Source organism: Zingiber officinale, chromosome 10B, assembly GCF_018446385.1.
Source record: "Zingiber officinale cultivar Zhangliang chromosome 10B, Zo_v1.1, whole genome shotgun sequence".
NCBI classification, from domain to species: Eukaryota; Viridiplantae; Streptophyta; class Magnoliopsida; order Zingiberales; family Zingiberaceae; genus Zingiber; species Zingiber officinale.
In genome coordinates, this window is record NC_056005.1 from 97,051,128 (window position 1) to 97,075,400 (window position 24,273).

The following is a 24,273-nucleotide window of genomic DNA, read 5'->3' on the forward strand; positions in this document are numbered from 1 at the left end:
GGGGAGGGGTGCCAGCCCTAGGTGAGGAGGAAAGGGAGGGGTGTTGGCCACAAGGAGGAGAAGAGAGAAAATTAGGTTTTAGGGGCCACCACCTACTCCTTTTAATAGGCTTATCGTCGGTTACAAAGAAAGAAAAATAATAGAATTCTGTTTTAAAAAAATTTCCCTTTCTATAACCAAGTTAAACCAAACCAAGTTAAATCAAACAAGGTTAAACCAAACCCAGTTATGGATGGGTGGATGCGAGGCTTTATATAGAGGCTACAACAGGGACATAGAGGAGGAATTAGTTTAGGCCTCCTAATGGGCTTGGGCTTCCTGTGTTCGGCCCGAACACCCAACCCCAGTCTATCAATAATAACTCATACCACTAAAGGGTTATTATTGAACTACCGCACCAATCTCATATTACAATATGGGCTCCTTCTTATCATGAGTGGATTAATCTCCCTGTGTTTAAGATATCGTATGTCCGTTAATTAATAGAGTTACTAACAATCCAATTAATTAACATCTGATTCCAAGAGTAGTACCACTCAATTTTATTATCATACTAGACTAAGTCCACCTACAAGGTTTACATGATAATCCTTATGAGCTCCGCAATGGGACATCATCAACCTAAATAATTAGGACACAGATTCCTTCTAAAATCAACAACACACCATATAAATAATACTATCTTCCAACTCATCAGGCATATTGATTTAACGAATAAATCTTACCCATTGATAAGTTAAAGAAATAAATACTTAGTATATGTGCTTGTTATTATATAGGGATTAAGAGGGCGTACATCCATAATACCAGAGGTTCTGTTCTTTTATGTAGTCAGTACAAATCGAACAACCTCAAACGGTCCTTCTCAATACACACAAAGTGTACTAGTGTAAGTTTATACTCAAGACAGACTAATACCAAATTACACTAATCATTCCAATGGTTTGTCCCAATCCATCTTGGTTGTGAGCTACTATTTATAATTTATAAGGAACCGATAACATGATCTTATGTGTGGCACTACACACCATGTTATCTACAATATAAATTAAATGGACAATTGCTTTGACATATATATAAATATAAAATGCAAATATTTGACTAAAGTGATTCTTATTTCAAAATATTTCAAAATAAATGTTCATACAAAAGTTAGGCTTATAGTATACATCCCAATAATCTCCCACTTATACTAAAAGACTATGCTTCCATACATCTGATTCTTATCCCCTCAACATGCCTATCTAAAGCTCTCACGTGAAGGGTCATAGTGAAAGGATCTGTCAGGTTATCTGCTGATGTAATCTTGGCGACAACAACCTCTCCTCGTTTTACGATGTCTCGTATCAGGTGGTACCCCTAAACCCTAAACCCTAAACCCTAAATCCTAAATCCTAAACCCTAAACCCTAAACCCTAAACCCTAAACCCTAACGACTTGGCCCCTCAGCCCCATTGGACGCCCCAAGGCGGCCCCTCAGCCGTGCCGTTACTCACTAGGACTTCCCACCCCTGGCCAGTAGATTTTTGCCTTCCCCAGGATTCGAACTCTAGACCTCCAAGATAAGTACTAGAGTTTATGAATCCTGGTAGCCAAGTGAGCGGGGCCAGGTCTGCTGTCCCTATCTGATTGGAAGTCCGAATTCGTGTAACCCACAGGGAGAAAATCATCTGCCTAGTAAACCAGCATATAATCTTTAGTCCTTTTTAGGTACTTTAATATATGCTTTACGGTAGTCCAATGCCCAGGTCCTAGGTTACTTTGATATCTGTTAACCATGCCCAAGGCAAAATAGATATCCGGTCTCATACATAGCATTGCATACATTAGGCTTCCTACAAATGAAGCATAAGGAACTGCCTTCATCTTATTGTAACGACCCGTCCCACTTGGCCCATTTGGCGGCCCATTTGGCGACCTCTCATGTCGTCGACCGTCGACCCTTATGTCGTCGGCCCATTTACTCACTAGGACTTTCCACCCCTGGCAGTGGATTTTTGCCTCCCCCAGTATTCGAATCTAAACCTCCAAGCTTAAGTATTAGAGTTTATGAATCCTGGTAACCAATCGTCTTTTTATTGTAACGACCCGACCCTCTTGGCTTATTTGGCGGCCCATTTGGCGACCTCTTATGTCGTCGACCGTCGGCCCTTATGTCGTCAGCCCATTTGGCGACCTCTAATGTCGTCGACCGACGACCCTTGGCCGTGCCGTTACTCACTAGGACTTTCCACCCCTGGTCAGTGGATTTTTGCCTCCCCCAGGATTCAAACTCTAAACCTCCAGGCTTAAGTATTAGAGTTTATGAATCCTGGTAACCAAGTGAGATGAGTATACTCCTTCATAACAAGCCTTGGTTTAAAGGTTTCCACCTTCCCGTATGTTCCTCTTTTCCTTTTATAGACTCATTTACATCAAATGGCTTTTACACCATTTGATGGTTCTACAAGCTCCCAGACTTGATTAGAATGCATAGATTCTATTTCAGAGTTTATTGGACTTTGCCAAGATGTCGCATCTTTATCTTGGAGTGCTTCATCATATGTCCAGGGATCAGCTTCATGTTCACCAGGGATCAAGTCCGTCCGAAAACTCTCCCAAAAACATGAATCTATCAGGTTGCCTAATAACCCTCCCACTACGACGAGGCACTACCTGTAATTGTGCATCATTTGTAACACGTGTTGCAGTTACTTGTGGTATCTCATCTTATACCGTTGGTACTAAAGTAGAAATGTCCTCTCTTATTTCCTCAAGAATAATTTTACTCATGAGCTTGTAGTTCATTATATAGTTGGTGTTGGTCATTTTGCATGTCACGAAGCACTCCAAATTAATAAAAATTGAAACTCATTAAAATTAAAACAAGTGTTGTAGTAACGAGTCCCGAGTCGTATTTTTCCAAGGGCAACTAGTAAGTAAATGTGTGTAAATCCTAGAATTTTTTTTCAATCAAATTATTACATCAACAAGTTCTATTAAGCTCTTCCATTCTCAACTTCATTCAACAATATGAAATAGAGGTAAACAATGAAAAACTCAAGTTATTCATTTACAATTCAACTCAAGGTCAGCCATAACAATCCAATTCACAGAACAAAGAAAACAAGTAACAAGTGAACTCGAAATCTCAAACAACTTGTAAGCATTAAACTTACACTTAATTCTCAATTACACTTAATTCAACCATTAAACTTAATTGCTCAATCACAGCAACCTTCAACAAAGGAACACAACCAACAACCTCCAGATAAGCATTCACAAATTCAACTTCAGAACAGCAACAAAAAATTCAATGCATAGCAAAATGTTAGCTAACTAAATAACCAAAATTAAACAATTAATGTAAATCAAACTCCTAATTCCAAACTAAAACTAAATTGCAAACTAATTGGTTAGCTTAACAACATTCAGATTGTAGAAGTTCAACAAATTTGGAATTGCAAGTAAGAACATCAGGATTGGTTTTGGCAGCAAGAAATTATGAAAAGGAATTGCAATAAATGGAAACAAGAAGCAATGATAAGGAAGATTAATCAAATCTGATGATTTGAGCAAGTTCAAAAACAAATCTATAAGACAAAGATAATGAAAACTTAATCTATAGCATTCCATAAACCAAAATCTCAAACTCAACTTCTTATCAATCTGCTGTACAAACAGAAATGCTCTCGGAACCCTTTAAGCATTCAACAACAATCCCGAATCTTTCAACTATTTCCAGAAGGCACTCACAGCTCTTAGAAACCTCTATTCAAGCTCCATCCAACTGGAAACCTCATTGGTCGAAGAAACAGAGCAAGAATTCTGTGGATTACAAAACTAAGTCGGTTGATCAGATCTACTTAGCTTCGCTGCGGAATGGAGATCTGAACATAATCAGAAGCTCTCAGGAGACCTCTCTCGAAGCTCTGGTGGATGCGAAATTCGCTGATGGGGAAACCTCCCCTCAGGAACGCGGCGGCTAAACAGAATTCAAGTTGCCATCTAGAGACCTCCTTCAAGCTCTCTGATCACCGGAAGATGAACGCCGACAGCTAGAAATCGTCGTCGTTGAAGAAGAAGAAGAACCAGATCTGATTTGAGGAATGGGAGCTGCGGCCTTCGCGCGAAGAAGAAGAAGCTATAGTGGAGGAAATCGTGAAGCCGAGCCCACTGTACACTGTAGCTTCTCACGGCATTTAAACTCTCCCAAATCTGATCGAACGACTGAGAATTCTCGAAGCTTGATCAACGGTGGAAATAGCCTAAAATCTGATCCAACAGTACCGATCTTCATCTACGATCCAGATCTGCTCCTCATTAGGTCGGATGGACTAGATGGTTGACAGATGGCTCAGATCTCTCCAATCTTCAATGGACGGTCCAAATCGATCCAAAGCTTGATCGTCTCGTTTAGCCCTAAATTTGAGCCCAAATGTGACCTGATTTGATCGGGTCCATGACCCTTTTGATGCCTACAAAATAATAATCAAATATTAGCATCAAATACCATGAAAATAGGCTAATTTATAATTAGGTCCAAAATCATATGCTATTATGAAATATGATGTAAATGTGAGATTAAGCAATGAATAGACCAATAAAAATATGCATTATGATTCAAAATAATATAGCAAAATCATGGTTATCAAATCCCCCACACTTAGCCTTGGACGTCTCGTTCAAGTCAAGAAAACCTAAAATCATCTCCACACAAATTCCCCTAGCAATACCTAGAAGATAGTAAAAAGAATTTAACTAAGGTCATCTTAAAGATCACAAATAATCATGAATACAATTCAAACAATAATCAGTAGGTATGGTGGTTTCAATCCAATTAAAAAATTAAACAAGTTGCAATCTCACAAGGTATTAACCTATTCTAGCCCTCACACTCAAAATTGCATATAAGTGGAGCTCACTCAATGTCACTCACAACATTTTACTACCATAAGCTTGCTTATTTTCTAATTGTCCACCATTATAAATATAGCATACATTAGTCAAAAGGATTTCATCAACAAGAATTGAAATGGAAGCAAGAAGAGCAATTGAAATGAATGTAGTAGCAAAAGAAAAGAATTCAATAAAAAATATGAGAAGATGAGAGTATTGGAGGAATATACTGTTGTTGCGGGAAGCATCCGACGATCGACCGTTGTTTTGATAATGGCAATGGAATTCAAAGTTAAGTTGTTTTGTAATCTAACATACTTAATTGAGTGTTTCAGACAAGTCCTAGCTGCGGTTAGGTAGAGAGAAAACCCTAGGGGGTGGTTGTTGGGTTTTTCGGGCCGCGAAAATCGCTTTTTCGCGTCGCGGAAACCCCGAAACCCCGCCACCGAATCCGTGCGAAGATAAAACTTTCAAAAACTTACGAGTACGAGTTTCTAAATCTCGATCTATAGTAAATCTACAAAGGAGAAGGAATATTCCCTTCATGCGAAGCCCTTCGCAATCCCGCTTGTCCTCGGTTCGCCGGATCTCGAAAGTGTCAAAGTAGACACTTCTCTATGTGTATCCACACAAGCAAGAGATCAAAGTGGCCGGCCACTTTAGTGGAGGTTGTAACCTCCATGGGATACCAAGAGTCACAACTCTTGGTAACTCCCATGAGGTGGCATCTCACTTAAGTAACCATGATGATGTAGAGCATCATCATTGGCCCACTCAATGCCAACTCACCAATGAGGTGGCATAAAGTCAAGTCAAACTTGACTCTTCATCTTCCTCTCAAGTCAAGTCAAACTTGACCACTTCTCTCCCATGGTTGATCAAATCTAACCATTGTTTCAAGTCAATTTTAATTTAATGAATCTCTATTCATTGAATTAAATTGATTTAATGAGTCTAAGTCCAAATTAGACTCACTTAACACATGAACCAAATTGAGTCCAACTCAATTAGCATAATTTAGATTACTCTTAATCCAATTTGGATTACTCAATTAATTTTATTTTATTATATTTTTTTATTTTTATTTTTAATTTCATTTTAATTTCATTTAAATTTAATTTTAATTTAATTAGATTTAATTTAATTAGATTTAATTTAATTAGATCTGATTTAATTTGATTAAATTCGATTCGATTTGATTCTATTCGATTTAATTCGATTTGATTCAATTCGATCCGATTTGAAGTCCTTAGTCATCTCATCCGATCTAAATTTTCAATCAGAGAAATTTATAATTTTTGTAAGATGAGTTAGATTCGATTTCAGGGTTTAGTTTAACTTTATATTAGATTCAGGTTTAGCTTTGTACTCAACAAATAAATATTTTTTAGATAAACTTCTGGGCTATGATGAATCACCTGGACATCATTAGAATAACCATGCCTCATCTCACTTGGTTACCAGGATTCATAAACTCTAATACTTAAGCCTGGAGGTTTAGAGTTCGAATCCTGGGGGAGGCAAAAATCCACTGCTAGGGGTGGAAAGTCCTAGTGAGTAACGACACGGCCAAGGGTCGTCGGTCGACGACATGAGAGGTCGCCAAATGGGCCGACGACATAAGGGCCGACGGTCGACGACCCGAGGGTCGCCAAATGGGCCAAGAGGGTCGGGTCGTTACAATAAAAAGGCGCCTTTTTATTGTAACGACCCGGCCCTCTTGGCCCATTTGACGGCCCATTTGGTGACCCTCGGGTCGTCGACCGTCGACCCTTATGTCGTCGGCCCATTTGGCGACCTCTCATGTCGTCGACCGACGACCCTTGGCCGTGCCGTTACTCACTAGGACTTTCCACCCCTGGCAGTGGATTTTTTTCCTCCCCCAGGATTCGAATTTTGAATTAATTAAATTGGTCAAATTTTTCTTCTTTAAAGGAGTGTATGTCACGCCCCTAGAGGAGTCTCTGCCAGACAAAAATCTGACAACATCTCCCCTATACCGGTGACAATCCAAAGCATACATACATACAAAATATACATCAGTCACATGTGTTGGTGCAATCGACCTCCAAGGTTTTAATGTCAGACAAATATGTTTAAATATGCTTAAGTTGTTTAAGTATGGAGCTTGATCAAGGGAAGTCCTAGTTGTAGGCTAGGCAAGGAGAGGGAAATCTCGGTATATCGTGGAAGCCAGGTGGATAGGTCTGGAGGACTTGATCCCTGGGGTAGCCGAATACTGAGTCCTAGTTGTAGGCTAAGTAAGGGAAATCTCGGTATGTCGTGGAAGCCAGGTGGATAGGTATAGAGGACTTGATCCCTGGGTAGCCGAATACTGAGTCTTGGTGAGTGAAGCCAAGTGGAGAAAACCTTAGGGGGTAGTAACCTTAGGGAACGAGAAGTCTTGGAGGAGTGAACTCCAAGCAAAGTTAATCGGATGGTTTTCGATCGACCGCGCGCGGTCGACCAGACCAGCGGATTTCGGTAAATCTAGGTTTAGGTTTATCATTGTTTTCTGTATTACTATTATTGCTGTTGGCTAATATGGTATTGCAGGAAAAGTCTTCAAGCGATCAGATACTGAGCAGACAAAAGACCAAACATGTCTGAAGGATCATGTTTGGCAGGTAAGTTGAGGTATGCAACTGGAAGAGCGACAGTGAGATCGGGTTCCTAAAGGGAACAACCTAAGGTCGCTAATCCAACTAAAGAAACCGGAAAGGTTTCCAAGTTGAGATCACGACAGTCCTAACTGTCATACTCATACATTATATATTACTGTGCTAACCTTTGTGTTGCAGGGATACTTTGCTTAATACTGTGTTGCAGGTTTGGCCGGATCGGTCGACCGAACCAAGATGACTCAACACAAATCAGTTTAATCAGCAATGATCAGATGCAGAAGGAAAATACACTGATCGGTCGACCGAACCCGAGGATCGGTCGACCGAACCCGAGGATCGGTCGACCGAACCATCAATATTAAAGGCGCAGTAAATGCAGATCACGACAAATCTCGACAAACAGGGAAGGAGCAAGTTCGATCGACCGAACAGAGGGATCGGTCGACCGAACCATTGAAGTCCAGTTAATGCAGAATATCGAGCCAGCGTCAGACTCCAGCTGGAAGGAATCGGAGCTGGTTCGGTCGACCGAACAGAGGGATCGATCGACCGAAGATCCATCATACCTATAAATTGAGGCTCGAAGTCAGAGGCCAGCAACAATTTTCTGATCAATTCTGGTGCTACTCTGCAAGCTGCTCACGCTACTCATCTTTGTCAGCTCAGCAAGCAACATCGTCTGGAGTACCGACCTAAGCTTCATCTGCAATACATTGTCAGTATAATTTAATTAAAGTATGTGCAGTTTTGGACAACACATACCCAATCTGGAAACGACACATGGTACAATGATCAGTAAACTCACCGGATCTGCAACAAACCCACTCATGACACCTGTGCAATATAAATACAACTGCATATACATGTAAAATAAATGACATGTATGCAGCATGACAACCATATGCAACAAGCATATCTTAAACAAGTGCAACAACCACAATCACATGCTACTAGTATCTACTAAGCATGTATGCAAAAATATCTCCAAAAATGCACCGCGCATCATATGCAAAAATACGTATGCATTCTCTATGGTCACCCCCGCCACCTCTCTAGACACCACGATCCCTGTATGGCCGAGAGGCTTGGAACCGTGACAAACCGTACTAGCCTCCAGTACATGCACCGCTATAGGCGGCCGAAGCCGGCGGTCAACTAAGTAGTTATCTAACTACATAGCTAAGGGTCCCTGACCACTCACATCTCTAGTCCTCTGACTACTGTACCCTCAAAACACTACTCCAGAGTGGTCAAGGTTGACAGAACACTGAGCGGCTGAGTAAGCACGATAGGAATAGCTCCACTCCTACCTACCACTCTCCATCAGTGGTCGAAAGGACAGCTATAAACGACTGACAACTCTCTCAACCACAAGAAAGACAATAGTCGTCAGCAATGCAATGAATGATAAACATGATATATATATAATCATGATACGAAAACCGCCATCATCCATGCAAACTCTAAATCCACCTAAGTACCCCACAACATGAGTATGATTATCATGATACATCCACATATCCCACCAAATACATATACACAACTAAATATGTATAATCAACCAAAAATCTCCGATAATCCCCCTACACATGTACACAAAACATAGGTACAATCAACATGTATCCTCCAGTAAAAACACATCAGACACGTGTATATACAACAAATATACAATCAACACAACTCCAATCATCACCGGACAAATGTGTACACGACATACAAATGGACAATCATCATATGAACACCGCCAACGAACCATCCCCTACCATACACACTCTACATGTATACAAATACCACAGAGTATAGATACTCCAAAGTGTAGACTGTATAAGAATTAAATAGATCATCACAAGGGTCAAGCATAAATATCAAGCAGGAAAGTAACTAACGAACACGATATAAGGTAAAGCAACCTAAATCATCACATAATAACATGCACTAAGCTCAATAAAAATTTACATAGAGCCAAGGAAGAAATACCCGTCTTTATCTGTCGACCGTGTTAAATAAATTCTACATCGTAATGATCGTCCCATCTCAAAATCCTGCATGAATCAACATATACATATATATTATTGTTTAGCTGATCACATAATCAACAACTAGCTAAACCCAAAACCTAATCCTACGTCGATTAGGTAATCCTATGTCGATTAGCTAAACCCAAAACCTAATCCTACGTCGATTAGGTAATCCTATGTCGATTAACTAAACCCAAAACCTAATCCTACGTTGATTAGCTAAACCCAAAACCTAATCCTACGTTGATTAGCTAAACCCAAAACCTAATCCTACGTCGATGGATAAAATTTACCTTCCGGACATTCGGACCACCTTCTTCCAGAAGTCCCTTTTCCTGTAAGAAAATGTTAATTTGAAGCAAAAAGTTTGCCTAATCCTATGTCGATGGATAAAATTTGCCTTCCAGACATTCGGACCACCTTCTTCCAGAAGTCCCTTTTCCTGCAAGAAAATGTTAGTCTGAAGCAAAAAGTTATACTACCTACAAAACAAAAGTTAGCACAGTTAAAAAAAAAGAGTAGTAATTATATTCCATCTCACCGAGACCAAAATCTAATCAAGATCTCAACTTAAATTTCCGAAATGACTCTAAATTGGATCAGCACCTAAATTTCCTAACGGGAACACATCCTCACCAAGTCACTCTCCTCTAGTAACTTGCCTTAACTTACCTGCCAAACATTCGATCAGTCCATCGACTCGTCTGGACTTCGTGCTAGACATTTGGTCATCCCGTCGACCAGTCTGGACTTCGTGCCAACTATCAGGTCAGCCCGTTGACGTAGTTGGACATCGTGCCAAACATCCAATCAACTCGTCGACCAGTCTGACTTCATGCAAACTATTCGGGCGACCCATCGACCTAACTGGGTTTCGTGTCAACTATCCGGTCGGCCTGTCAACCTAACTGGGCTTCTCCTGCACACTTAGTCAAAGTATTATTCTCATTGTTCCTATCGAAATCTCCCACTCTAAAGGTAAAGTGTTGGTACCCCAAGATTGTTTTGATGTGATCAAACAAGTTAGGTTAGGTACAGTTGTGTTTAATCCTATGTCTAAATATGTAAGAGCTTAGGAGCACAAGAAGTTAAGCAAAAGACGCAGCTAGTAAGAATGATAGCACGAGAGAGAGTCGACGAGCTCGGTGTGTCTGAGGGACGAGGTGCTGCGGAAGAGTACGCTGGCGGATGAAAATGAGGCGCACGACATTTCCGAGGGACAAGAAGTCAGAGCGAAAGGTTGCTCGAGAAGACCGAAAGTTGGGTTCGGATGAGTCCTATTTCGGATGGTTGAAATCACCCAAGCGAGCGAAGTCGGAACAAAAGACCCGGACCAAAACGAACAGCACCGGAGCAGAGGGCCCGGATCAAAAAAGTCAACCCTGTTAAATTTTAGGGTCCGGGCACCTGGAACCCAAAATTTATCCTGATCGACGTGGCCTTTGACCGACGCGTCGGGAATAAAATTTTATCCCTCTCCAAGCGCCTGGAACCATTCTAGGCGCCCCGACCAAGGTTATAAATACAGCCTTGGTTCAAAAGATAAAATAGAACAAGCATTCTTGCAACAACACTTGTACACATTCCAGTTTTCATTTAGCTTTTTCTTTTCTGAGCTTTTATTGTTGTAAAGAAGCTAGTGCATATACCCATCGAAATTCGACGGAGAGTTTGCTAGCTGGAAAAAATGAATGCATGTATTCTTTAAAACCAACTTCGAATTACTTTTAATAATAAAGTTCAATTTTGTAAGGAAGAATACAAGTGGACGAAGGAGCAGGCCGACTACGTGACAAACGGTAAAGCAGAGTTCCATCTGCTGAGAGTCCTTCTGCCACAAAAATTCAACCAAATCAGTACCTAGAACTCCGCAAAAAAGCTTTAGGAAAAGTTTATTAAGCTACACGAAGGAACGTCCGAAGCCAAGCTTGTGAAACGAAATTTACTTCGCAACCATCTCACCAACCTACGATTTGAAGAAGATGAAACGATTACACACCTTCACTCGAGGATTAAGGAGCTCATCAACAGACTTTCAAATCTCGAAAAAAAGATAAGCAATCAAGATTCGCTAAGGTACGCTATTAATACATTCGTTCTACCTTACAAGTCATTTGAGTTTATAAAATTATTAACTAAAGATTATTGTAAAATAGAAAAGGAAATTAAAGAGATGAAATTAATTTTAACAAAATCTTGTCCATTAGAATATTTTGATAAATTAAAGTTAGAAAATGATAATTTACAAAAAGAAATAAAATTTTAAAAAATCATACATGCACATATAGTACAAATACTAGAAGATATAATTTAAATTAGTATTTTAAATATCACAAAGGACAATTTAGGAAAATTTCTCAGGAATACATTCCAAAAAAATTCCTAATTAATCTAGTTAGAAGGAACCTATTTTGGATTTCAAAGTCTTGTCTAACTTGAACTTGAATTAAACTTAGTGCTTTCAGCGAGAAAATTAAACGTTTGAATTTTTTTAAGAGGCTTTGTCTAGAAGTGGTTGATGATCTAATAACCAAGAAGACTTAGTGTCTCACCACAACTTAAAATCAAATATTAAAATAAAATATTTAATTGACTACTTAATAGAGTATTAAAATTAAAATTAGATAATACTTTAATAGTTACTTAAATATTTTATAGTATCCTTAATTTAGAAAAAAAAAATTCATCTTAAAAAATTTTAACTTAGTCTTTTTTTTAGTGTCAGCTTTAGTTTCCATAAATTTCTACAAAATTAGTTTTTAAAAAAAAATTAACTTAGGATACTTTTTTATCTTTAAACTTAGAAAATTTTTCTACTTGAAATTTTTTTAGAAATTTTTTTATGCAACAATTAAAGTTTCTAAAATTATTATAAATTTTTTTATCAAAATAATTTCTAAAATTTTTAAAAGCTTGATAAATTTTTTCAAAATTATTTGAAACTCAAAATTACCCTTCGATTTGTTGATACCTCATTTTTTTATGTGATCAAAAAGAAAAAAAGAGAAATAAGTCTAGAGAAAGCTAGTTTAAAATTTTTATTACTTTTTGCACATTATTGTAAAATTTATTATTTTTATATTATAATACTTTATGTTGGTTTACCCTAACTTAACTTGAGTTGCTCACATCAAAAAGAAAGAGATTGTTGATACCTCAAGATTGTTTTGATGTGATCAAACAAGTTAAGTCCTATTGTGTTTAACCCTATGTCTAAATGTGTTTTTGCTTAGGAGCACAAGAAATCGAGCAAAAGACGCAGGTAACAAGAAAAACAACATGGGAGAGAACTGACAGACTCGGTGAATCTGAGGGACAAGGTGCTGCAGAAGAGTGCACAAACGAACGAGAATGAGGTACACGGCATTTCCAAAAGATGAAAAATCAAAGCGAAAAGTAGATTGAGAAGGCCGAAAGTTGAATTTGGGTGAGTCCTATTCCGGATGACCGAAATCACCTAAAGAAAACAGAGGTGGAGCAGAAGACCCGGACCGAGACTAGCAGCACCAGAGCAGAGGACCCAAATCAAAAAAATCAACCTTATTGATTTTTAGAATCTGGGCGCCTGAAATTCAAAATTTATCATGATCGACGTGGACTTTGACAGACGCGTCAGGGATAGAATTCTATCCCACTCCAAGCAAATTCATTTGTTTTATTTTTTTTATAAAAACTATTCAACTCCCCTTCTAGCCGGACAATGGGCCCTAACATAAAGAACTTGCTCCCCCTATATATGTTCATTCCAATTTTACATTACTTATGATGAGACCAGGACTCCTCATTCCTATGTCTTCTGTTATTCTCCCAACTATTTCTTTATCAAAGGAGACACCTATTATTCTTGATGATACATTGGCTCTTCTCCTAGCTTTACCTTCCTCTTCCACTAGATCTCATACTAAAAGAACTCCTTGCAGAAGATCAATTACTTCTAGATCTATTACAACACCCGTTGAACAGGATTCTCTACTAGTGAGTCTCCCTTCTCCTATCCTCTCTTCACAAGCCTATGATCCTCCTTCCTCTTCTTCACCATTTACAAGTTCCCCTCACCCCTCCATCTTATTCCAACAAGACCATGGATTTCCATCTTTGATCAGTCAAACTTCTAGCTTTGCTTTGTATGGATTATTACAACCAAAGGGGGCCTTAGCTAAGTCTTGGCTGCAATCTCAAGTGCATCTGAGAAGCACCTTCACTGAGCGTGGCGATGACCACAATCATCAAACCACTGCGATAAGTTTTTGAATTTAACTTCCTTGTTTTGTACTTACAAAATGTAACCCTACTATCATTCTATCCAACTATATGCCTCAAGCCTGCATTTGGGTAAAGTAGTTGTAGATTTGGAGAAAACTAACCAAACTCTAAAAGACAAAGTGGATGAATTACAAGTTGCCTCTAACGTCCCTAACAACGAACTCATTCAACTACTGGATAGGATGAAGTCACAAGCCGAGTTTACTGCTAACTTAGAAAAGGTTCTACAAAACACTCGTCAAATGCTACAATCCCAAAAGGAGGAAACAAAACTTAAAAGTTATAGTTAGAAGGGCTTAATTATACACTTAGCATTGAAACGTCCCTAACAACGAACTCATTTAACTACTGGATAGGATGAAGTCACAAGCCGACTTTATTACTAACTTAGAAAAGGCTCTACAAAACACCCGTTAAATGCTACAATCGCAAGAAGAGAAAAAAAAACTTAGAGTTACAATTAAAAGGGCTTAATTATACACTTAGCATTGAAAGGGCTTTAAAAGATAAAATCCTCTCAGATGTTACTCACAAAACTACCCTGCCGAAACAATTACAACAATCACATAGTTTAGGGTGAGTTAAGAGGAAGAGCACTGGCACAATAGGCACAAGGCCTATTTAAATTCTCCAAAATTTTGTGAGAAATATGCTAGATGAATTGTAGAAACTCACTCATTCGATTGACAGAGTAATCCAACAACTAAGAAAGAGTTGTCTATATGAAATCCCTCCTCCCTTGTTTATAGATTATCAACGACTCAACCGAGAACTCCCAAAAGACCTTTTGAACAAATTTGAATAAACTTGGAACCATAATAAAAGTCCCATCAAAATGGACCACCATACCCAACATGAATAGTAACATCACAACCAAAAGAGTTTAACAAAAACAAAGAACAAAGAATACACTAATACAACTCATACAAATAAAGAAAAAACTCACAAGGAAACAAATGTCTTTACAACACTCCTAAGATATCTAAACAATGTGTCATGCGTCCATCCCGCCTCCTCGTCTACTCCGTTCGCATGCCTTCCATCATATCCTTAGAAATATCTCCCTCAACTATAACATAAACATCATAAATCTACAAACCCAACAAATATAATCCAATATTAAAAATATGACATCCATGAAATAACGAGAACAGTAACTAGTACACATAAATTACATTATCAATCAATCAATCATATTTATTCGGACCCTCCTCGAAACTCATCCCGAAACACCTATTCTATATTGTCACCACATATGCTCATACCCATCCAATTAACCACAAAAAAAAAAACATAACCAATACACATTATACTTGTATCCATAACACATTATATTCATTTTATAAATATGCCTACCTTGAAAGAAGATAAAAACATGCATATACAAAGTAAGAACCATATCTAACTCGAAAGAACCCAAATCACCATTGAATCAACCTGCACGCAATCCACACACTAAAACCACAACTAATCAAATAAGCAGAAAGCAACAAGTTAAATCCACACAAAATCCGCAGCCAACACTCATTGAAACCAAAACCGAATTCTCCAAGTTATGTAGTTTAAACTAGCACACATGGAAAGCATTCGCTAGAAATCATGGTATCAAATCTAAAATACCAAAATCATCAATCATGAGGAGATTAACACACCCTTTAATTCTAGCAACTCTCTCTAACTCAAATCCAAGATAAAACAGACACCACTCAATTCAAATTAACTAAAACATATTGAAAACATCAACAAGTAAACATAGTATCAAAAAATATGAATCTTTGTTATAACAAACTAGAACACATCAAAGGTGTTACTAACTATTAAATATGTCCAATACCTCATCCAACATGAAAGAGATAAGTACAACTTTATACTCGAATCGAAATTACTCAAATTCTATCTTAACAGTTCACTATCAAATCTATCTAGTAGTGTTCGAAATCTATAACAATAGGCAAGAACACATCAAAATTCAAATCACATTCTACCATTTGGAACTAGAAGCTTGGAACAAATCCCCAATCCACTCACCATCTGTTACATCATCCTCTATTATAACAAGAAGAAACAAGTATCAAGTCATGATAAGGAAATCATCAATCAAAATCCCAATTTTCCTAAATCTGTCTAGTATGGTTCACATCCTATTACATCCAAAATTTGTTCGACATAGCAGAAACAATTATGAGAATCAAGAAATGCATTTAATGCAGGTCAACACACCAACAACATGGCCAAAGATCCGAACACAATAAAGAAAGTAATAGCATCATCAATCAAAGCCTAATTTACAAAACTCTGCTCGAACTTTCGAAAGCAACAAGGAGAAGCAAAATTTCACCATCCGAAGCTTAAATTACCAAACAAATATTTGTCCAGAAATTTTAGAAACAATAAGAAGCAAAAGCATCATCAATCAAGACTAAATCCACCAACAATCTGTCCAAAACTTTCGAGAGCAATGGGAAGGTTCAAAACATCGTCAAATCCAACAAAATCCATCAAAATCTTGATCTAGAATCCCAAACTACTTGAAAAAATCCGAACAAAACCCTATACTATCTTAAATGCCTAAAATCCCTGCAAAAATCCAAAAAATATCACAAGCCGAAGCAAGAACATCTCGAAAAGCGATTAAACCTCAACACAATCATCAAATCAAACATCACACATAGGGGTGTCAAAAATGAACCCGACCCGACGACCCAACCCGAGTCGACCCGAAAAAAAAATCAGATTCGGGTTGGGCATTTTCGAATTCGGGTCGAGTTCGGGTTGGAGGGTTGGAGGGTTGGAGAGTAAAAAAATTTCGGGTTGGATCGGGTCGAGTTCGGATTGACCCGGGTTGACTTAAATATAGGGTTTTGTGGATTTATTTGGGATTAAATTAAATTTTATTTTAAAATTTTAGATATTTTTATATATATTAATATCATGTTTGTATGATAATGTTGAAGTATTGAGATAAAAATGAAAAATTATAGGAAAAATAGCCCAAAAAAATCATTTTGAATGGGATTTTTGGGTTGTATGGGTCGGGTTAGGATTGATCGGGTTGGTCGGGTTCGGGGTGAGGTGTTTTGGGTTGAACTCGGGTTCAGGTCGGGTTCGGGTTGAGTTAAAAAAAAAAAGTGTTGAGAATATAATGTTCAACAAGACCATACCGAAAATCACATAGATTTGTGATTAACAAGTTAAAGCCTACTTGATGAATATAGCATGTAGGTACAGCTCAACTTTGTGCATTCTATATGATTCAGAGTTTCAATCCTATTAGGAATTGTTACTAATCAATTCCTTATTCTAACAGCGAGGGTTGTTGGATTTGAATAAAATAATAAGAATTATAAAAGACCTTTATTAAATATATTCCATAAATACTGAAACTCTGTTTTAAATTTTAGATGGCAAACAGAAGTACCTTATCACTACGAAGCATTATCGAGAAAGAGAATATCCTCCTCGGTTCCAACTACCTAGATTGATATAGGAAATTGAAAATTGTCTTAAGATACGAGAGAAAAATTTACGTGCTCGAAGATGAACCACTAAAATCATCTACACCCAATACTTCTGAGGAAGATCAATCATATTATTCTCAGTATATGGAAGATGCACTGGATGTGCAATGTATCATGTTGTCTTCTATATCTCTCGAGTTATAGAGACATCATGAGAACATGAGTGCTAGGGAGATTGATCAGCACTTGCATAAGCTCTTCCAAGAGAGTGCGAGAGTAGAGAGGTATAAAACCTCTCGAGCACTATTTCGTACCATGCTGGAGGAAGGAATCCAAGTTGAGTGTCATGTACTCAAGATAATCAGATACATAGAGAGACTCGAGAGCTTAGGTTCCAAGTTATGTAGACTCAATAAGTCTATTTATGGAGTAAAACAAGCATCTCGGTGTGTCCAAGAACACATGAAAAAAGAAGTACAATGGACAAGATACCTTATGTTTCGACTATAGGATTCATAATGTATGCTATGATATGCACTCGACCAGATGTCTAATATGCATTAAACATGATGAGTAAATATCAATCAAATTATGAAGAGTCATTGAACTGCGATAAATACTATACTCAAGTATCTTAGAAGAACAAAGAGCATGTTCTTAATATTTTTGGAGAAGACAAGGAAATAGTCGTCAGAGGATATACTGACGCAAGTTTTCAAACAGATCAGGATGATCTAAAATCACTACAAAGATGTGTTTTGTCTAAATGGTGGAGTTATTTGTTGGAGGAGTTCCAAGCAAGAGACAGTTGCAGATTCAACAACTGAATCTGAGTACATAACAACTTCAGAGACAGCAAAGGAAGTTGTGTGGATCAAGAACTTCATAGCGGAGCTTGAAGTGGTTCCTAACATTGTTGATCCAATTGTACTATATTGTGAAAATAATACAACCATAGCACAAGCAAAGGAGCCAAGGTCTCAATAACAATCCAAACATGTACTAAGAAAGTATCATCTCCTTAGAGAGATTGATCAAAAAGGTGATGTGTTGGTTAGCAAAGTAGATACCAGCGAGAATATCGCAAATCCATTCACAAAGGTCTTACCTCTACAGAAACATGAGACCCATGTGAGGAGCGTAAGACCGAGAGTCCATACTATTTGGCAATAGTGCAAATAGGAGATTGTTAGTGTATGCACTTGTGTGTCAAGACACTCCTTATGTATTTTGTGAATAATTATTTAATAAAAATAAATAATTATTATTAATTATTTACTTTTCTGTACATATATAGTTAATGATAAAATCTCACAAATTAAAAGGTATATTAATCTTAAAATAGTCCTTGATTTTAGACGGGACATGAATATCTAGATCAACACTGAGTATGACTAGGTCGAGATAGACCGAGAGATGGATATCCAAATTGTACTTGAGAGTGCCTTGAGTTTAGAAATACATATGCGTGGAGTTATGTGCTTTGACACCGTTAAAAGTAATTTTTAATCGAATTATGATTAATACGATAGTTGGGTGTATGATAAAACGTAAAAAGATAGTGTTGAGTCAATAAAAGATTCATCACTTTCTTGGATTAGGAGTTAACATCCTAGCTGTTTGATAAAGATATCAGTGACTCGAAATCCATAACCATAGGAAGAATGATTTATCATTCAAGAGTAGTATTATATCTTGAAAATCAAGTAAAACAATTAATTTGATAATGATGCATAGTGTACCGAATTAATTGGGATGTAGACTTAGATGAAGAGATTGAATTACATAGTAATCAGTTCATAGTGGTTTACAATTTATGATTGATATTAATTTTATCACGTCGAGTACCTAAAACTGTTGCTAGACGATTACCTTAATATGTGTATAGATTTATACTGAATTCGTATATAAAACTTAGAGGGCTGCACACATAGCATATAGACATAAACATTAGTATCAAAAGCTAATCGAGATCAAGATCAAATATGAATTTATTTGATACGAAGAAGAGAGAATTCGAATAGTCATATAATCATGATGATTAATGGAGAATTCAAAGAATCATCATAATGATAATTAATGAAAAATTTGAAGAGTTATCATAATAAAGGTTATAAATGAAGAATTTATAAAATCTATAACTCTTCATCTTCCTAATTAATGAAAATCATAAATGATGAATTTATTGAGAACTTAACTCTTTGTATTCCTTGAAGGCTATAAGTAGCTATCCTCAGAAAGATTCAAATGTAGAATTCCTTCTGTCAATTTCTCTCTCATCAACTTCTTCTTCGTTGACCTTCCACCGGAAGAGATCGGTAATGCTTCCAAAACTTTGTCGATCCAAGAGGCTAGCACCTAACAAATCATATCAAATTCGTGACCTAGTGCGCGTAGATACCGTTAGAGGAGTCACACGTGGAGCTCTTATCTGTCTATTTGTCTGTGATATCATTCACACATATCAAGGACTGAAACATTCGTGATCATTCACACTTATCTGTCTATTTGTTTGTGTAAAACTATATGTACCACAAAAACATTCGTGATCAATATGTCTTCTGCTGCGCTCCGAACTCAACACAACGTTAACTCTCCGATGCTCAAGTCAATCATCAACGATATGGAAGCAATGGAGCGAAGTAGAAGAACAATAACAATAGTAATGTGGATGTAGCTCCGCCGAAACTTGGACCTCTTTATATAGGACTCCTACAGCGCGCGTACATGCTTCCCAATGCATGCATGTCGATAGCTCTGGTTTCCAAAAGGATATCGCCGAATCCTCCTTTTGTCTGTTACTGAACAGAGCAAGAGAGTCACTCGACCAACAGAGAGTCGCTCGACCAACCTTCCACTGTCCGAGCTACGCTACAATGCTGAGCGAGAAGCCTGGTATGAGTATAATCTGCTCAGTCGTGACTCCACTTCGCCGATTCTGATTTGATGTAAGTCAAAGGGAGCTGACCGCTCGACGTATGCATCGCCAATACTTGGCTCTTAAGAGCATCAAAAGTTAGATGCATGGCCGAGCTATGATAACATCGGACTGAAGATTCTTTATTTCGATCGAGCAAGTGGGTTGCCCAACCAATCGACGATATAAGAGAGTGGACTTTGACTTTGACCCCCACCATGGCGTTGATCCTCCACGGAGTAGAGGTTAGTAAATCTTATAACTATTTAATGCTTGTCAAGCTTTCGAGCCTTAAACTTATTTTAGATAATAGCACCAATGCTTCAGGAAGATGACCCGTTGCATCAGTTATAGGCATTAGCTTTCTATTGATGACACATGTGTACCTAACATGATATATGTACCTCTTTTACTATACCCACCGCTTCACTTAATCATCCAACAGCTCGCAGTTGATATCGAGCGAGTCTAGAAATACTTAACTTTATATATATTTATTAATAGACAATCAATCAGATAAAAACCGAACAAAGTCTAGACGGATCAAGAGATAATTAACCTTATATATACCTGTTAATATACAATCGGCCTTCATCGAATCTCTGTGAACACCCTCATCCTTCAACTTGACTGCTATAGGCCATTCCTGAGAACCTAACAGCTCCAACATGACCTCAAAACCTCAAGAGATTTCCCAATCCTAATTCAAAAAGATCCGTGACCAAGCTACTGATCCTTTCCCATAGACAGAAATTTTGGATCTACATATAAGACTGATTTACATTTAACATGAGAATAAGTATGATTTTTGCTGTGAAAGATTCATTCTACTTTCACATAAGATACTAGTGTTTGTTGAGTTAGAAGCTTACAGCTAGCTTCTTGACCCTCATAGTGTGGCACTTGTAAGATGCTACTGGTTCTAAGGGAGCTTCCACAGACCTACTGCTTGAATGAGATAAACTGAAAATTCTTACTTGATATTTAGTGGAAGTCCATACAATCAGCTTAAACTAAAAATTTAGTCCCTAAAAAGGAAAGAAAAATTTGTTCCCAATGTACTTTAAGCAATACCTCAGCATCACCTGCACCTGATACAACTAGGTCATCAGATGTGTCTGGAACAAACTTTGTAGAAAATATATTTGCATTGTGACCTGTTTCAATACTATGTAATAGCCCCTGTCATATATTGATCTGCAGGAGTAAATTAAAGTTGAATATAAAAAACAAAAGTAGGTAGTCGTCAAAAACAAACCTATTTGTTAAACTAAATAATGCAGATCAGCTAAGAGTTAAAAGCAAGATGTGCTTCAGTTCTTTAATCTCCATAGCATCGACCACCTACCGCAAGTCAATAGGCCTAAACTCAATTCTTTATTCCTCAGGCTAATGAAAGTACAATGAAGAAAACAGTGCTCTAAGATTATAAGCATATTGGAAAATGGAATGTCAAGTGTCAACCATAGCTACTGCATCGCTTAAAAATCCATCACATTTAATTCCTTAATATGACATCCAAAATTGTAGGATGATATTAGTAAACTATAACAATAAAATGGAATAAAATAAGTCTAGCATATGAAGATCATACTTCTAGATATGATAGGTTAGAAAACATACTCTAGTGTCATCTGAACCAGAAATTAAAAGTGAGCCTTTGGCGTTCCATGCAATGGCATTGACACAACCCTGATGGCCCTGAAAACAGCCACAACTAAGGTAAATTTAAAGGTAAAAGAAATAATGCAAGCAGAAAAAACTAGATAAAAGATGCAAGGAAAAGAAAAACATTGATGATCAATCATGGATACCTTGGCATCCAAAACATGGTACAGAATTTAGTAGATCAAATCCCCAAGGCATAATCACATATTCAGTTCCCTGTTTGCTGATAAAATCCCATGCAAGATCCTTCTGCAAAAGTCCCTATCATGCTTGTTGCGGGAAAGTGGGACCGGGAAATTGTTCCTGTCATTGACACATAGGAAACATGCTCTTAATGTCCAACTATGTAATTTTTTTATCCTTACAAGTTTTCATTGGTTATAGTCTTATGATGCATATATAATCTTCCATAATCAAGTAATTTTTGTATATTTCGAGAATATGATAAAATGGTGTATTATCTCAGCAAGCACATCTATAGAATAAATTGCTCGTCTTTGAACATGCTACACCATCTACACCTTTGTTCTCCTTTATTATCGGTTGGAGCATCACAAAATTGCTCTCAAATGTTAGTATTTCGTTCTTTTATTCTTTCTACTACCTATACACATCCATTTATGCATTGTCATTTATGTTGTATGTTTTCCTTCCCAACATCTTGCTAGAATAATTAGAGCTAATAGGATTAAAAAAGAAACAATGAAGTATCAGCATAAGAACAAACAGTCATGTTGATTTCTTTTGAAGCACAATGTCCAACAGTACACAAACAACTTCACGACCAGGATTTATGCTGCTACAGCTTGCACACATAATGAATTAAGGCTGATAAATTAGGTATATGCATGATTCTTTTTAAGCACGGTTGACCACAAAAAATACAACAATTCTCAATGACTATTCTATCACGGAATAATTTAAAATCATAATGTCGAACATGTGGTGCTACTGTTGTCCACCTTAGAAAAGATAATTCACACTATGATCCATGAAAACTGAGTGAGTCATCAACACAACATGGAGATCAGGTGTTTCAATAGAGATAGGCTTAACCATGACTTCTTGGAGGGCATTCTGTTTAGCTTCATAATTAACAACACCGACATTCAACATGAACTGTCTTGAAATTTGTGGGTGAGAATGCATATTCGTTAAACACAAGTTCTGATATGTTTACTAGAATCACACAAAGTAATTGCATTTTTGGAATATGAGTTGTTGTAAGCATCATGATTAGCATTTTGCTCAGGGACTCTGCATAACACTAGGCCAAGAAGAATACAGTTCCTAAAAAATCTTCTTTCGTGCATGTGCAATAAAGTAATTTGGTAGATAAATTACAGTCACAGTAGGGATAAAATGGGAGAACTATAAATATCTCACAATAGTGTGAGGCAAATAAAGGGAATGAAGAAGCATATTGGCATGCAAACTTCCAAAGAAAGACCGTAGGACCCTAAAATCAAGCCAGATTATTGGTATAGACTGTCTAAAATCATAAAAACCACAAAGCCAGATTATTTGTGATGACGATATTGTGAAAGGTAAGCAAAGGGACCATCGTGGCAGGGCAGACTAACAATAAGTGAAAATTCAAGAATCTCGTCTAGGTCATCATCCTGCTTGTGTGGTAGGCTTACAACAACGGCAGCATTCAGCGCTTCCTGCAGCTTGGACTCGGCGGATAAACCCAGGGCGGTCTGTTTCCCCATCTTCCCCCTTCCCACAAAGGAGCACTGGCGGCGCTCCACGGACACCAAAATCCTCCTGGCACGCCACGCATCTGTGCTCTTGGTAACTGCAGGCAAGCCGCTTCCCAGATGAGAGAGCCCTAGAGCGGCTGGCATCGGCACCCGGCATGGAGGACCCTATGTATCTCTGGCCTCGCACGCCGTTTCATCACCACCATCATCTGAACCGGCATAAAATCCCCTCATCGTCAAGAAGGAAGGATCGCTGCGACTGCGACTTCTCGATGGCCTCCCAAAATCCAGGGCATGGTGTGAACCGCGAAGTGTCTTATCAACGAGAGCTAGGGTTTGGCTGTGGGGGTGGGCGGGCGGGGCGAGGCGTGTTTCTTTTCCCGCCATCTGCAGAGACACAGAAGACGTCTGATGGAGATCAGTCGGTAAGAATTTGGGGAGCTATTCCCGCGCGGGGTTAGCATGATCCAATCTAAACGGACGGCGGATTTGACGAGGAAGAATCATTCTGGTGCGCCGCGAGACAAACTAGACTTGGGCATGGCAAGCTGGCGAGCAAACAGTGTGAAGATAAGTTCTCCAATCTAAACTCGGAGACATCTGATCCCAACAGGAACCTATTTGAATGGTCGGAGGATGTTATTTTTCACACGTGTCGATGTCTTGCTCTTGTCTCTTTCCATTTGTCACTTTTGACTTTTAATTCTGAGAGTGAGATCGAGCAAGAGAACATGGGAGAAA

General features: G+C 38.0%; 1 protein-coding gene across 9 annotated transcripts; it reads right to left on the minus strand.

The window, feature by feature from the left end:
- Positions 1-14,525: 14,525 nt before the first annotated feature.
- LOC122030598 lies at positions 14,526-23,867 on the minus strand. Of its 9 annotated transcripts, none has more exons than XR_006125489.1 (6): positions 23,470-23,867; positions 21,973-22,129; positions 21,782-21,859; positions 21,417-21,502; positions 21,233-21,326; positions 14,526-14,852 (listed from the first exon to the last, which is right to left on the minus strand). XR_006125489.1 is itself a non-coding variant. In XM_042589806.1 (3 exons), the coding sequence occupies exons 1-3, from the start codon at positions 23,674-23,676 to the stop codon at positions 14,803-14,805; spliced, it is 357 nt and encodes a 118-aa protein (XP_042445740.1). In that variant the 5' UTR covers positions 23,677-23,867; the 3' UTR covers positions 14,526-14,802. The 9 variants fall into 9 exon arrangements, 1 of the variants encoding a protein (XP_042445740.1); XR_006125488.1 differs by having other exon boundaries at positions 14,526-14,874; XR_006125486.1 differs by having other exon boundaries at positions 14,526-15,829.
- Positions 23,868-24,273: the final 406 nt, after the last annotated feature.

Coding starts and splice junctions, on each gene's coding strand:
- LOC122030598 (XM_042589806.1), bottom strand. CDS start 23,676: ATGCCAGCCGCTCTAGGGCTCTCTCATCTGGGAAGCGGCTTGCCTGCA. Junction 21,860..23,469: donor CGCTGAATGCTGCCGTTGTT/GTAAGCCTACCA, acceptor GGCTGTTTTCAG/GGCCATCAGGGTTGTGTCAA. Junction 14,875..21,781: donor CTGGTTCAGATGACACTAGA/GTATGTTTTCTA, acceptor TTGGGTTTGTAG/ATTTATGATGTTTATGTTAT.